General features: G+C 47.6%; 5 protein-coding genes across 5 annotated transcripts; 4 read left to right on the top strand and 1 right to left on the bottom strand.

Annotated features, from left to right (window-relative positions):
- Positions 1-249: 249 nt before the first annotated feature.
- SPPG_09351 (uncharacterized protein) lies at positions 250-1,631 on the top strand (the record flags this gene model as incomplete). The annotated part of the gene is made up of 2 exons (XM_016757510.1): positions 250-813; positions 1,008-1,631. The coding sequence occupies 2 exons, from the start codon at positions 250-252 to the stop codon at positions 1,629-1,631; spliced, it is 1,188 nt and encodes a 395-aa protein (XP_016606490.1).
- An 857-nt stretch (positions 1,632-2,488) lies between these two features.
- On the top strand, positions 2,489-4,322 carry SPPG_09350 (uncharacterized protein). The gene is made up of 4 exons (XM_016757509.1): positions 2,489-2,562; positions 2,667-2,825; positions 2,889-3,343; positions 3,412-4,322. The coding sequence occupies exons 1-4, from the start codon at positions 2,526-2,528 to the stop codon at positions 4,297-4,299; spliced, it is 1,539 nt and encodes a 512-aa protein (XP_016606489.1). The 5' UTR covers positions 2,489-2,525; the 3' UTR covers positions 4,300-4,322.
- Positions 4,323-4,578: 256 nt separating this feature from the next.
- On the top strand, positions 4,579-9,225 carry SPPG_09349 (uncharacterized protein). Its single transcript, XM_016757508.1, has 12 exons — positions 4,579-4,606; positions 4,694-4,882; positions 4,945-5,237; positions 5,334-5,502; positions 5,565-5,766; positions 5,831-6,779; positions 6,843-6,984; positions 7,043-7,173; positions 7,237-7,502; positions 7,569-7,774; positions 7,831-8,264; positions 8,329-9,225. The coding sequence occupies exons 2-12, from the start codon at positions 4,741-4,743 to the stop codon at positions 9,091-9,093; spliced, it is 3,699 nt and encodes a 1,232-aa protein (XP_016606488.1). The 5' UTR covers positions 4,579-4,606; positions 4,694-4,740; the 3' UTR covers positions 9,094-9,225.
- A 138-nt stretch (positions 9,226-9,363) lies between these two features.
- Positions 9,364-11,433, top strand: SPPG_06151 (uncharacterized protein). The gene is made up of 2 exons (XM_016754356.1): positions 9,364-9,596; positions 9,682-11,433. Exons 1-2 carry the CDS (start codon positions 9,410-9,412, stop codon positions 11,277-11,279), a joined length of 1,785 nt encoding a protein of 594 aa, XP_016606487.1. The 5' UTR covers positions 9,364-9,409; the 3' UTR covers positions 11,280-11,433.
- SPPG_06150 (uncharacterized protein) lies at positions 11,118-13,139 on the bottom strand. Its single transcript, XM_016754355.1, has 10 exons — positions 12,980-13,139; positions 12,857-12,900; positions 12,775-12,793; positions 12,689-12,715; positions 12,584-12,629; positions 12,445-12,525; positions 12,169-12,365; positions 12,027-12,103; positions 11,705-11,953; positions 11,118-11,639 (listed from the first exon to the last, which is right to left on the bottom strand). The coding sequence occupies exons 1-10, from the start codon at positions 13,095-13,097 to the stop codon at positions 11,466-11,468; spliced, it is 1,032 nt and encodes a 343-aa protein (XP_016606486.1). The 5' UTR covers positions 13,098-13,139; the 3' UTR covers positions 11,118-11,465.
- Positions 13,140-13,152: the final 13 nt, after the last annotated feature.

Genomic DNA, 13,152 nt, shown 5'->3' with positions numbered 1-13,152 from the left:
AGCACAATGCTCATCTCATCAGCATAAAGGGGAACAGTTCGAGGAAAATAGTTCAGGGAATCTGATGCTAGACTTCACCTAAATCCGACATTGTAGATAAAACCTGCATTCTTGCTTGGGGTGTAAACAGCTGGGCTTAGTCCACAGTCCTGTATAGCACGTGATCTGCCACTTGTTGAAGGAAGCTAATGCTGCAGGACTGCGTGTCGATTGTAAATACAGTGTAGGGACGCTCTTTGCGCCTATACCATGGCCACTATCCACAGCATATGCCTCGGGAAGCTCAAGGACTTGCAAATAATACGGCAATCGGTGCCAGAGTGGGATGGCCCAGTTGATGCAAGGATATTTCAGGAAGACGAGGTGGACGATAACACTCAAAACCCTGGGCCACTGATGGGAGCGGACGACGACCACTTGGATACTGCGTCCCAGAGACGGCCGTCCTCTGGTCGTCGAGGTATAAGTACTCCTCAGACTCGTCGTCCTTCGTCTACCCCAAGCGCAACCACCCCGCTCGCACCTCCTCCAGCCCTAATAACCCACTTGAACCATGATGCATGTGAAACCATTCTATTGACGTCCAAAGACGACCCATCCCTCCCTGCTCTGATAGTACGTCTTACGGACTTTGTTCCCGTCAAATTAAGTAAACAGGATGGCGAAATTATGCAAAGAAAATTACGCAGAAAAAGAGGGCATGATGAAATTACCTGGCCGGAAACCGATATTTCACGATGTCCTGCTTGTATGCACGACGTTGAACGAGGATACCTAGTGTATGAGAGGCTTCTAGCTGTCATGGAAGATAAGGTATGGTGGAAATTAAGCTCTAGAATGGAGCGGCCGTATGTTCGTAGCTGAGAGTTAGGGGTCGGTTTAGCGTTTGGAAACATCTTAGACTGCAAGTGCTACAGGATAACCTTGCGACTCGAGATTTGAATCTTGCAAAAGATAGTTGTGAATATGTCTATGTCTAATGTACACTCTCGTCCTACATTTGGCAGTACCAAGGCTTGGCCTTTCGGTTGGTTCCCCGAGCCATGTGCACGTCTTGCCATGACCGGTTGTTCACTCAACTCAAGGAAGCTCAGCCTCCTTCACGATCTTCTTTACTATCAACGGGCGGGTTACGTCCCCTGGCTGATGTTTGGAATGATCCCGATACCAAAGCATTTGTTTGTTCATATTCCCATCACTGGTTTGCCACCCTCTCGCGAATGAGCCAAAAACGAGTACGAAGGCTTGAGGATGAAGACGGACGGTATCATCTGCAGTCAGCATCTTCGCACAACGATCATGTTGGTGGAGAGGAAGGGTCACGACACACTGCTCCATCATCCCCTGCAATGTCCTCAGACTCAAATATACCACGCATTCGCGTTGATTCCGGAGACGACAGATTAAGAATCGGCTGGACAATTTGTTTCGGTATTTGCAGTCGATGTCGCAAACCTTGCAAGTGGAAATGCAGCCGGTGCTGGTCAGCGTACTACTGTGGCCGAGCATGCCAAAAGAAAGATTGGCCTGTCCATCGCAGCACGTGCCATGAAAGAATGGCCGTACAGGGCGAGACAGAGTCAAACGATATTGTTCGCGGCGACGAGTCTACCGAGACGGAAACTGTGTAATAACCTAAATCAGTTTGCTGCTTTCCCTAGCGTCAGCCTGAACCGTATACCCGTTCTCTAGCATACATTTTCGATAAGCCAGGACCGTACCATAAGATTTATCCATTGCTTCATCAACTCAATCTGTAATATATCCGCACCTCTAACAGATTACATGTCTTTGCAAAAGTTGTAACAAATGCTGCCATATCGTTCCCGTGATATAAAGAAAAATACGACTCGGAGTCATGGCGCGGCAAATGCCAGGATGTGTTTGCACAGCGGAAATAGGCCATGGTTTTAACAGGTAACGGCGAATTAGGGCTCAATTCCGGAGAGGGAGCCTGGGAGAAGTGGTCAGGCTATTGGGAAAGGTCAAATTACCCAACATCAGTCCCCTTTCTTGATCTTCATTCAGCTGTACTTTTGGTAATGACTTGTCGGCGGTCTAAAGAGCAACTCTTTATGCATGCAGAATCACTCTTCTAACGAGCACCCTTCGGACAGCCCTTTTCTCTTGCCAGTTGGGTAGGATACAGCAGAGAGTATAACGAATATGCTTTGCACACTGTTTGACGCTTTCGTCCAGTGTCTCAATTGATTAATTGCTCATCTTAAAGTTAATCATCATTCTTAACCTCCCCCATGTAGTCCGACCTTAAACGCTCAACATTGAGATTCGACCATATTTCTCTTTTTTGGTAAGTACATGTAGCATCATTCCCATCTGAACTGGCATAGTGTTTTGGCTCACCTAATAGCGGAGCACAAGCTGGTAAATGTCTCCCCCCATGGTTCGACAGTAAAAGAACATTCGAAATTATGACTCATCATGTCAAAACCTTAAAATGCTCCAGCAGTCGGCCCCATATACTCTTGCATAGATCAGTTATTTTCATTTGTTCATTCGCACCTATGGACCAGCTTTTTGCCAGTCTTGCCATATCAGGAGGTATTGTTTGTAGTACTCGATCGCAAGGGGTTTCTTCGTATATTGTACATTGGATGTTTTATGGGTTACGTGATTAACATGACAGTTACTGTTTCCATTGGCAGCGTCCCTGGTCTCGAAAGCTGCATTTTCCTATTGTCAAGGATATGCAGTGAAACAAATCTCGACATTTGTGCAAAATACGACTGATAAATCTCGAAAAAAGGGAAAACTTGCACGACTGCAAACCATCCTTGAACGCAAGTTGGCAATCGTGACGCCAGGTACAATCGCAAACTGGGCGAATCACAGCCTGGAGTATGAACCTAATGCTTGGTGCTTTATAGCAATTGATACATGCGAAATATTGGCAGCTCGAGGCAATACGAATCTTGAAGCAGTATTGGAATTGGCAGGGGACTTGAAAAAGGAGCTCAGGAAATTAGGAAATCGCGTGAATGGAGTAGAGGAAAGTGCGAATGAGCTGACTGCGAGTGTTTTGGAGGATGTAGAACAAGTTCTCAGAACGATAGATGATCTGGTCCCTTTCCTACAACTGGCGCTTCAATCATGCGGTGCACAGCTGACGGGCGCACTACCCTCAAGCATATCACCGAGCCGACTGCTTCAAGCTTCCACTGCGGTAGCTCTAGCGTCCAGCCGCTTTCAAGCGCATAAGACGTTCGGCCCCACACAACCACCCGATCCAGTGCAAGTCGGACCGTCCTTTCCAGCTCGCGTTTACTCACTGTTTCAATCTTCGGCTCGAGCCAAAGGGGTTGCGGACTGGACATGGAAGGAGGTAAGTTGCCTATCACCGTCTTCTCATTAATACGTCGCTGATCAATATGCACTTCTTGATGTACGTAGGATTATGCAAAAGCATCTGTGACAGTGCAACGAGTCCCCGCTGATCTTCAAAACCTGACGGAGGATGAACGAGCGTCTGCAGAGGCTGCTCCACTACGCTCTCGAATTTCTTACGAACTGCTTGTCACTGAGGACCTAAATGATGGACGCTATCACGACGAGTTAGAAGGTGTTTCAGTTACGCCTGGCGAGATGGTGCCTGGCCGCAAAACGCGAATACCTGTGACGGACCTTCAGCGCCTTTATTATTCCAGATCAGGTGAACTATTGAATATTGACACAAAATCATTGAAGGCGGATCCCAGCCCAGTTTTGGTTGTCAAGATAGTCAAAGGTACACGGTTTCTCTCCGCACAAGAAAATGAAGATGGTACGCCTTTGCGGTTGCAAGACTCAGGCGCCAGAGTGGAATACCTGGCATTTGAGTTGTATCGCGAGGACGACGCAACAGAAAGTGAGGAAGAAGAGGAAGACATTGAAGGTGAGGAGGAGGAGGTAAAAGATGCGAGGCCCGATCAGGACAAAAGAGTCAAAGATCGCTACTATCCCGCGTCCAACCCTCCTCCTGCAATTGGTCTTCTGAGCGTCCTTGAATATATTCTCCGCTTGACAGCACTGGAAGTTTCTGAGCAGCGACCGCATCTCGACGTACCCGATGAAAAATTAAACCTTTACCTTAGCAATGAAGCAGATGCAATGAAATCCCGAGAGATTGATTACGGTCGCACTGAAACAGCGCTGGCACCTTCCAATTCCCTTCGTAGGTCTATGGTAGGGTCAGGATCAGTGGGAATGGAAAGCCCATTGGCAAGGAGGCCAGGACAAACCAGGTTCATGGACAGACTGCTTGGAGCAAAATCCAGTGAATCTGGAGATAAATCTGAATAAATTGTGTAATTCTTTTTACTTTATCCCCTTCTGTGTTCGTGGTGATGTTTGATACGAGGTATTTCTTACCAGTATTATGTGCGAACGATTTATATAAGCTCATCATAGCATCGGCTTGGAGGAAGCATTCTATCTTCGGGAGATTAATATAATTCTCTATTTACGGAAACTCCGTTATTGTCCCCCATCCCGAGACTCGCTGAATTGCATGATTCCGGTCACGTGTTGCGGGTTTGACCCAGGACACTGCCCTGCCATGCGATAAAACCTGCCAAATCGCACTTTCATCTTCACTGCATCTGCAAACGTATGTTATTATTGATAAGGGTATTCTCGAAACTATCATATGCAAATTGATATTGGGTACTGACTGGCAGTTTGCCTTTGGCATTAGTTTCCATGATACCATAGGCGCACCGTACATATTTGCATAATACCGTAATGGCAGGGTATAAGTTGGAAAAGTTAGTGACTCTCGAGGAGGATATCAACACCTATAGGTTTCGAGGACAATGGGAAATTGTCATAGAGCTTGCGGACAAGCTTTTGTCTAAATTGGAAGTCAGAGAAGGACGGAGATTCGGTAACATAGGGAGTTGGGTTTTTTATATGACCCATGTATGCTCACTGACAGGCTCCCTTTAGCATTTGCCTGCATAGCAAAAGCTGATGCGATGCTCAATCTTGCGTATGAGCCATATTTCAAGCAAGATAACACTGCGGATGAGGGTTTGAAGCGAAGAGGATTCCATAATGCCATATTTACAATACCTGACAATGACGATGAAGAAGGTGGAGACTCAGGTGGATTTAACTTGAACTTGAGTGACGAGTCATACACAGCCTGCCACCGTGCGCTGCTGTTATTGGATGATGCAGTCATTGCATTACTTGATAAGGAACCAGAGCCTGGGAGCCCGCTCATGGATCTGTGCATGGTAGGGTTCGGAACTTTTTCGGACGATTTGTTCTTTCCGATGTCACCACCGAGATCTTCCATTATTTACGATTACGGTCCCTCACTGTCAATTTAGGAAGCTGAAGTCCTTGGATGTCTCCACGATCTGGTGACAGGAAGTGAGGGTGAATGTGCATGGAAAGTCAGAAAGGCAAAGTTTGGATATGAAGCTCCCCCACCAGAGCCGCGCTCCTTTGCTCATCCGTATGATCGCGTCATGTATGCAATGTATTGGATTGTGACTGGTATGTAAATGGCGAATTCGAACTTCGTGAGCAGGACGTCATTTTAAAGCCGCATCTTTTAGCTTTGGGACATCATGTGGATGATTGGGACGTCTTGGCGTGCGAGTACATGAACAAAGCTGTCGATTTCTTTGCTGATCAAGGAACGTTTTCGACCCCGACCCCGACTCGCCAGCGATCATCCACCCGCGTGGATGATAATCAATGGGAGAGATGGTTTGAATTCTCTCATTTTTGGGCCACTTTGTACAATGCAAGACTTGGGTAAGTTGTAGAGATGAGCCAAATTGCACATCCATTGCACACTCTTACAGAATGCCGTACAAAGGAACCGGGAATGCTCGATAGAAATTGCCCGCGAGTATTTACAGCGGCTAGCTGGTAAACCGGTCAGCTATCGGCCACAGCCACGGGTCGCTGTTCTGGGCGTCTTCATCCGTCAACTCCTTGGACTGCAGCCCTTAGCCCCCCCGCCCCGTCCGTTAGAAGGCATTCCAAAAGATACCGTGGATACCGTATCGAGCGAGGTCTTAGCGGAAATACGCTCTTACATACCCTTATATGAGTCCCTCACAACCCACCTCCTACCATTCCCGCGGGGCGAGGACGCTCTACCGATAGAGAAGGGCAGGCACAGCCGCGTCCTCGAAACCTTCGATTGGTTCACATACATAGGGATGCAGGCAGAACCTGGCGAGTCCATTGGCGAGGCCGCAGATCGACATTATCGACTTATAGAACATTTGTACCGAGGAACGAAGTACACGTTTCATTCAATGCGACTCCTCAGATATTTGGCCCATACATTCACCTCTCTTACGAGTTTCTTTGGGGATAATATGACAGCTGATGAAAAGATTGAAGCTGAGGCTACCATTGAGTCATATGCTTTTTTTTGGAACAAGCATCTTAAGCTGAAAGTGGAGCTTGAGCGCAAAAGGCGCACAAACCCTCGTTTGTCGACGGATGCACCACCGGGCGAAAACGGGGAGCCCAAAAAGAAACGCGTCAGTTATGATAGACACAGAGAACGTGTATGGTTGGATGCGCCGTCCAGGGATCCCGTGAATGATCCAGATGGAAACTTCATTCTTCCCATTTACCTGGAGGATTACATACAGAAACACCCTGATCTCGCCGAACGTGAAGCGGGAAAGGACACTGAAGATACCGTTGTAATGGAGGAAGTTGATGGTGAACGCATCGTTGATGCACTCGGCGTCTTCTTCGCCGGGGTGCGCATGTGCATCATGAATGCAGACGGCAACGAAGAAAAGGTAATGATAAGCGTGCAATCTCAAATTTCTGTGAATGAAGCTAATTTGTAAATGTATATGTAGCTCCGCAAGGGTCTTGAATACGCTGAGACTGCACTTGGACTACTGAAAGAGCACGGACGATCATGTGGCCAAGACCTCCCCGACCTTGAGTATCAAGCATTTAAATGGCTCGGCATAATAAATAGCGAGCTTGCGCAGGAGGGTATGCATTACATTGCTACCGCACTTTTTTCTCCCGTATGCTGAAGTTGTATACGCAGTTCGTGACAGTCAGCAACGACGAAAATATCAGAAGCAAGCGCTAGAAGCAATGAAGAGAGCCAGAACAATAAAGCCTAGTTCATGGGAAGCGTCCTATCAACGTGCCTTACAGTTAGCTGAGGCAGGAGAGGTATGTACCCTATTAAAAGAAGCAAGTTATAATCTTCGATGCTGATTACTAACTTTGGTACAGATCTCGCAAGCGATCATTAAAGTCAAAGACTCCTTACAGGAAAACAAGGCACATGCTGCATCCTGGAACCTGCTTGCTCTGCTTTTCAGTGCTCGCAAAGATTACAACCAGGCTCTAAGAATTTGCAACATCGGCGTGAAAGAATGTTTTGCTAAAATAGAAAAGTCCTCGATCTTGAAGGATAGACTCGCTGTGCCAACAAATGCGGTGAACGGTAGATGGTCATGGGAGGCGGTGGACGATCTTGACAAGATTGGTCTGATCAAGTAAGATTCGTAGCCAGTGACTCTCCGTCTCAGGGTCTTGCTTACACTGCTGCACGATCTTTGTAGTCTAAAGTTAACACAAGTCGCTCTTGAAGCTTGGAAGAATGGACCTAAGCCCGCGTTGGAGATCATGAAGCAGATTCTCCGACTATCCCGAAAATTCTTTAGAGGAACAGATATCCCAGACGATGCGGGTTTCCGTATGAGTACTGAAACCGAGAGAAGTGGATCAGCCGTCAACGGGAGTAATGGACTGGGGGAAGCCGGCGATTGTAAGTGACTAAACTGAATATTTACACAGTATGAATATCTCACCTTCCCGTTCTAGACCGATCGCGTAATCGATCGCGTAGCTCTTCTTTCGCATCAGGGGCGTCCTCCGATACTGCGTCGCCATCACAAACAAGCCTAGGAGGGTATTACCGGTTTCGAGTCCATGACTTGTTTGTCGGTATCTGGCTTACGTCCGCTGCCCTCTACCGATGTACTGGCCACTTCCAACAAGCAGAAGGTGCTGTGCGGGAAGCACATCGATTGGCCGAAGAAATGGCCCAAATGGACGCGTTGATACAAAGGATACCCTCACGTCTGTACAGTGGTATTTCAATGAAAAAGATATTAGTGGAGCAGGGTAATGTGCGGGGACTCCTGAAAACCAAGCAGCAAAAGAAACAACCCATCAACGAACTTGTTCCCGGATTTCCAAAGTGGGGTCCCGTCGGGGCGCGTATCCGAAGAGTCATAGCAGATGTTGCTTTTGAGGTGAGTAAAACAAATGCAGTACAGCGGATCACCAGATTCTCGTACTTAAATGATTCACATCCAGGCCGCGCTGATACGACAAGCCCGTTATGACAAATTGATCCAACCGCCAGAGGCACCCAAGTTTGCTCGGTACATAGCTCCGGCGGTACGTGTAGAGGCAGAACGACGTCTGCGCTCGTGGAACGCCCAGGTTGCGGCAGGCGGCTTAAAACCCAGTCCATCACAAGTATCTCTGGTTAGCTTGCCCACACCAGCATCCACAGTAGGGAAGACTTCGGGGCGGGATTTAAACAAGAGAGCTATGGGAGTACCGATACCTACAGCGGCGGAAACCGGCGATGTTGCAGTGCCGCCACCTGTGCAAATGCAAGTGAACGGAATTGCAGTAGGAGGGATTGCAATAGACGCGGTGCCGGAGGATGAGCAGACCACTAAGCCGCCGGGCACAAACTCTTTACTGGACGCGGAAGAAGAACCGCTAACACTATCGTCTCTAATTGAGACTTTCACGCGAGTCACATATATAGACGACGATCATCTCGGTGCGCGAGTGCACTTGGGGAAATTATACATGCAGCAAGGTCGAAGTGATTTTGCTGAGAACATTTTTGAGAGGGCTTGCAAGAGTTCCAAGGCGAGAGGCGGCGGAGGGGGCCGACCCAGCTGGTATGGAGGAATAACCGGTCGATGGAACTGGGAATCATGGCGAAATTTGAGCAAGTGCCTGATGAATACCGGACGAACGCAGACCGCACTTGAAGCTATTGCTTTTGCGGTGAAAATTCAAAAGTCGAGTTTTGCGAGAGGACTGGAATGCTTACGATGAATGGTTAGATCTGAAAGTGCAAGGATGAGGAGGAATGCCGTGATTGATTTATGGATTGAGTTGATGGATGTATTTCTTTTTTTTTTTTTTTTGGAACTGATTCTGCAAATGAAGCATATTTACACATTTCAATTACGGATTTTGTATTGCAAATGTTAGATGGTGATCGGTGCTGACCTCATCAGATCCTTCCCAGTGACCTTGCCATTCACGTGTCGCTTGTCAGTGATGTCAGGTCGCGTCCGTCGCCTTTGGCGTCTGCACTTGCTGCTATCTTCCCTTACAGCTCAACGTCGAAAGATAACTCAGTACATGCATGTTTAAGATGGCACAAGGGTTTGATTTGACACCAAAACCAGAAGCGAGCACAGCTGCTCAGATTAGTGACGCCGAATCAGATTCCGCTGGACTCAGTCCTTTGAACGGGGTTACCTCGGACGACTCCCTCCCATCTACACCCGGTCTTGTGCCAGTTCCCGATGTGCATGTCTTAGTTGGCACCTGTAAGTAGACATGATCTTTAAGTGCTAGTAGGAGTATACTGCGGTCTGGTTTGTGTTTGCCGGTGCTCATGATATTCCCTGCTAGTTAACCTTGCAACTCGAATTCCCAACCCGACTATCAATGACATTCCAAATCTTCTTCCATGGCTCAGTCCACCGCCGTCCACTTCTGGAACACCCACGCCTGATCTAGTTGTGGTGGGATTTCAGGAGCTACTCTCTCAGTCGCGAGCCGCTTGGCTACCAACCCGCGAATGTTCGCACGGGCTTGCGAAGCTAGCAGTTAAACACGATCAAGGGCGCCTGAAATGCCTGGACAATTGGGTTCAGCTTATTCAGGATGCGCTACAAGCAATATATGGCGGAAACGGGACAGTTGATGATAACAGCGACGCGAAAGGGCAAAATGAAAATGTCACGAGAGTAGGGCATACCAACAATACGTCGAGGTCGAATGGCGACAGCGTCTCGTCGGAAGAGAACAACGACACTACTCAATCGTTGCGTAGAAATTATCGCGAAGGGGATTCTTCAAACGCAAGGGAAATTCGATACGAACCCTACTGCATTAGCCGTATGGTTGCGTTAGGTCTTTTAGTGTTCATCCGTGTAGATCGGCTCTCACATGTTAAAGTACGGGGAGTATGGGAAGCATCTATGGGGACAGGGCTAATAGGGACCTACGGTAACAAAGGCGTCGAAGGTATCGGATTGGATCTTGACATTCTCGACACGCACTTCTACAGTCGCAGCATATCGATTTGCTTTGCAAACAGCCATTTAGGACCGCACGAAGGGTTCTGGTATTACAACTGGCGGAATGAGGAAGTCCGACATCTCTTCGAAACCTTGCTTTTTACATCTACTGCCGCACCGTACAACGTCCGTAGCGTGCACGATTTCAGTGCGACGTTCTTCTTTGGAGATATGAACTACCGTTTGGCTGGGGCGGGCGTAAAGCCGAAAGAGGTGCGTAAAGCTTTTCGGGATGGTGTTATCAAACGAATCGACGAGGGTGCCGTTAAGGATTTACTGGAAATGGACGAACTATCACTTATCCGCGAACGGCAACGGTTTGAGCCTCTAGCTGGGTTCTTGGAACCACCTATCACCTTTCTACCATCATACAAGTTTAATGTCGGCATAAATGCGAAACTGGGTTCCACCTCAGCCGCTGATCGCTACTCAAAAACGCGCATGCCCGCTTACTGTGATCGAATCCTGTTCCGCGCCACTGATTTGTCGCAACCGCGACCGTTCAATGCACTTGTCACCCACACACGATCCCAAATGATCACCGAGGACAATTGGAAGGCAGCGCGGGCATACACGACAAATTGCATTCAATGGCTATATTACCACTGTGCATCTGACGTAGTGTGGAGCGACCATAAACCCGTTGCGGCACTGTTCTCCTTGAAGCTTGATCGTCTCTCGACTGAGCGACATGCATCGAGGGCCTTGAAACCGGAGGAAGAGGACAAGCTAATGGAATGGGTGACAAAAGAGAGAAGAAAGCGATTCAAGAACGCTCTGTATGGCAGCTGGGTGTTCAGATTGATTGCTGTGGTGTTCGTTGGGTGCTTGGTCTGGTGGATACCAAATATGGCCGATTGGAAAAGATTGTGGGCTACCTACATGCCTAACAGGTTGATAGACGAACTATCCTTGGGAAAGAGATGAGCTGGACAATGTCCTAAAAGTGACAGTCCAGCAGTAGAGTACAAATGTAAATTACAATAAGCGTTTCGCAGCTCAGAAAATCCTTTGACCAGAGTCTAGGGCCCTGTACAGACAAATTATACAAAGAATGACTTAATGCTCTCGAGCACCAACCAACAAATGTCGTCCCGTTATTATTTCAGCAGATTACAACTTGTCGATCAGCGTTTTCATGTAGTCATATACCCGCTGGTTCGACCGAATATCCAAGAATTTTTTCCGCGTCTTCTCCCGCATCAACGCAATATCATCTCTGAGTTCAAGAATGGTGTGTTCATCCTTTGTTGCGATCAAATATGTGGACATTATGAACTCGATAGGCTAACGAGCGCAGGTAATCAGCGAAGGTGGCAGTAGAATCGCCGGATCTTTAAATTGTCACTCACCGCCATTCTAGCTGGTGTTCTAAACAGATCTGGCGCTTGGTCCATGAGCGTAGCAAACACTTGCAGCACGCTTTCTACTAACGCCTTATGCTTCGATGGAACGGGTTCCGACCGTTTCAACACCTTATCTAGGTACATCGCCGACGGTATTTTGCTGGGCATTTCGGTGACAACGCAGAAGATGGTCATCAGGATCTGGAATGCCAGCTTGCGTTTGGACTCTACCAAGCTACACAAGTCTTTATATTGCTGCTCATTTGAAACGAGAGGATAAGGATCAGGATCAGAGGTATCGACTCGGTGCAGATACACTTTCACTCACTTCCATTAATTTACGAACAAAATCCGCGACTGGTCCCGGTCTCGCAAACATTTTCTCGGCCGTCGTTAGTGCAACGCCTATTGTATTAACGGCAAAGGGTTATAAAAAACCCTCAAAATACACGCCAATGGAAAATTCATACCAAGCTGAACTCGCCGGAAAATCTCCTGCTCCTGCTCTTCATTCAAGCCACGGTACTCGACACAAGTGAGCAACTTAGTCTCGAAAGAGTGGCGTTCTGCTGCAGTTAGCACGCTCCCCTTTTTCCCCTTAGGTTTCTTGAACCAAATCTTTGTCGCCGTAACGGAGTCAATTTGAGGTATTTCTCCTTCAATAAATCTTTGGAGCAATATAATAGCAGTAGGGTAAGTATCGTGCGATCTTGTCCCGCTTAAGATTAAATTGTCAGAACGCTTACTTGTGTATTGATGTTAATCGCTGCTTGCCGTCAATGGCCACCCGAATTTCTTGATTGCGGTGAGAAGGACGAGTATCATATCTATCCAATCGCTGAATGACATGTACCAGGATTGGAAAGGAGAGGAAACGGGTGATACCTTATGGAAAAGATAACCGGAGGAACATAGTAGTTCTTTACGAGGGCTAGTAAAAGGAATGTTACGACTAACGGCGACAACGAAGTCTCAAAAGCGACAACGTACAATCAATAAGATGACCCTGTTTCGCCGCTGCACGATTCTGGTGAGCTTGCACTCTGGATAATGGGAAACCTTACAGGAGACTTTACCATTCCATACCACATCTCTCTGCATTGACATGGATCAGGAACATGATTCAGACGCAGTAGCACAAGAGACTGAAAATAATACCTGGTAAGCAGCATTCAAGTCGATAATCTCTTTCTTTATATAATCTACATGTCCAGTGAAGATCAGAGACGCAAACATAGAAGTCTTTGTCGAAAAGGCAGCAGAAGCTCCTTGCCGGCTTACCACTCAAGACACCGTATGGGAGTTGATATGTGACAGGAGCTTTGAGAGCAGCTTGCGCGGCTGCTTCCTGGGTAGCTGCATAGTCATCGTCGTCTGAATAATCTTCGTAGTCTGCCATTCTGCGGACAGTATCTCGAAAGCTTCTCGAGTCGCGTTGTGCGACGGAATGTTTG

The sequence above is a fragment of the Spizellomyces punctatus genome, assembly GCF_000182565.1.
Source record: "Spizellomyces punctatus DAOM BR117 chromosome Unknown supercont1.11, whole genome shotgun sequence".
NCBI classification, from domain to species: domain Eukaryota; kingdom Fungi; phylum Chytridiomycota; class Chytridiomycetes; order Spizellomycetales; family Spizellomycetaceae; genus Spizellomyces; species Spizellomyces punctatus.
This window is presented reverse-complemented; position numbering and strand designations above follow the sequence as displayed.

Bases quoted from the DNA above. Each gene is read 5' to 3' on its own strand.
- SPPG_09350 (XM_016757509.1), top strand. From the start codon at position 2,526: ATGGACCAGCTTTTTGCCAGTCTTGCCATATCAGGAG. The intron at 2,563-2,666 runs GTATTGTTTGTA...TTCCATTGGCAG, and splicing joins CAGTCTTGCCATATCAGGAG to CGTCCCTGGTCTCGAAAGCT. The intron at 3,344-3,411 runs GTAAGTTGCCTA...TGATGTACGTAG, and splicing joins CGGACTGGACATGGAAGGAG to GATTATGCAAAAGCATCTGT.
- SPPG_09349 (XM_016757508.1), top strand. From the start codon at position 4,741: ATGGCAGGGTATAAGTTGGAAAAGTTAGTGACTCTCGAGGAGGATATC. The intron at 5,767-5,830 runs GTAAGTTGTAGA...TGCCGTACAAAG, and splicing joins TTGTACAATGCAAGACTTGG to GAACCGGGAATGCTCGATAG. The intron at 7,174-7,236 runs GTATGTACCCTA...ACTTTGGTACAG, and splicing joins AGTTAGCTGAGGCAGGAGAG to ATCTCGCAAGCGATCATTAA.
- SPPG_06151 (XM_016754356.1), top strand. From the start codon at position 9,410: ATGTTTAAGATGGCACAAGGGTTTGATTTGACACCAAAACCAGAAGCG. The intron at 9,597-9,681 runs GTAAGTAGACAT...ATTCCCTGCTAG, and splicing joins GCATGTCTTAGTTGGCACCT to TTAACCTTGCAACTCGAATT.
- SPPG_06150 (XM_016754355.1), bottom strand. From the start codon at position 13,097: ATGGCAGACTACGAAGATTATTCAGACGACGATGACTATGCAGCTACC. The intron at 12,526-12,583 runs GTATCACCCGTT...GCGATTGGATAG, and splicing joins CCGGTTATCTTTTCCATAAG to ATATGATACTCGTCCTTCTC. The intron at 11,640-11,704 runs GTGAGTGACAAT...TGCGCTCGTTAG, and splicing joins GAACACCAGCTAGAATGGCG to CCTATCGAGTTCATAATGTC.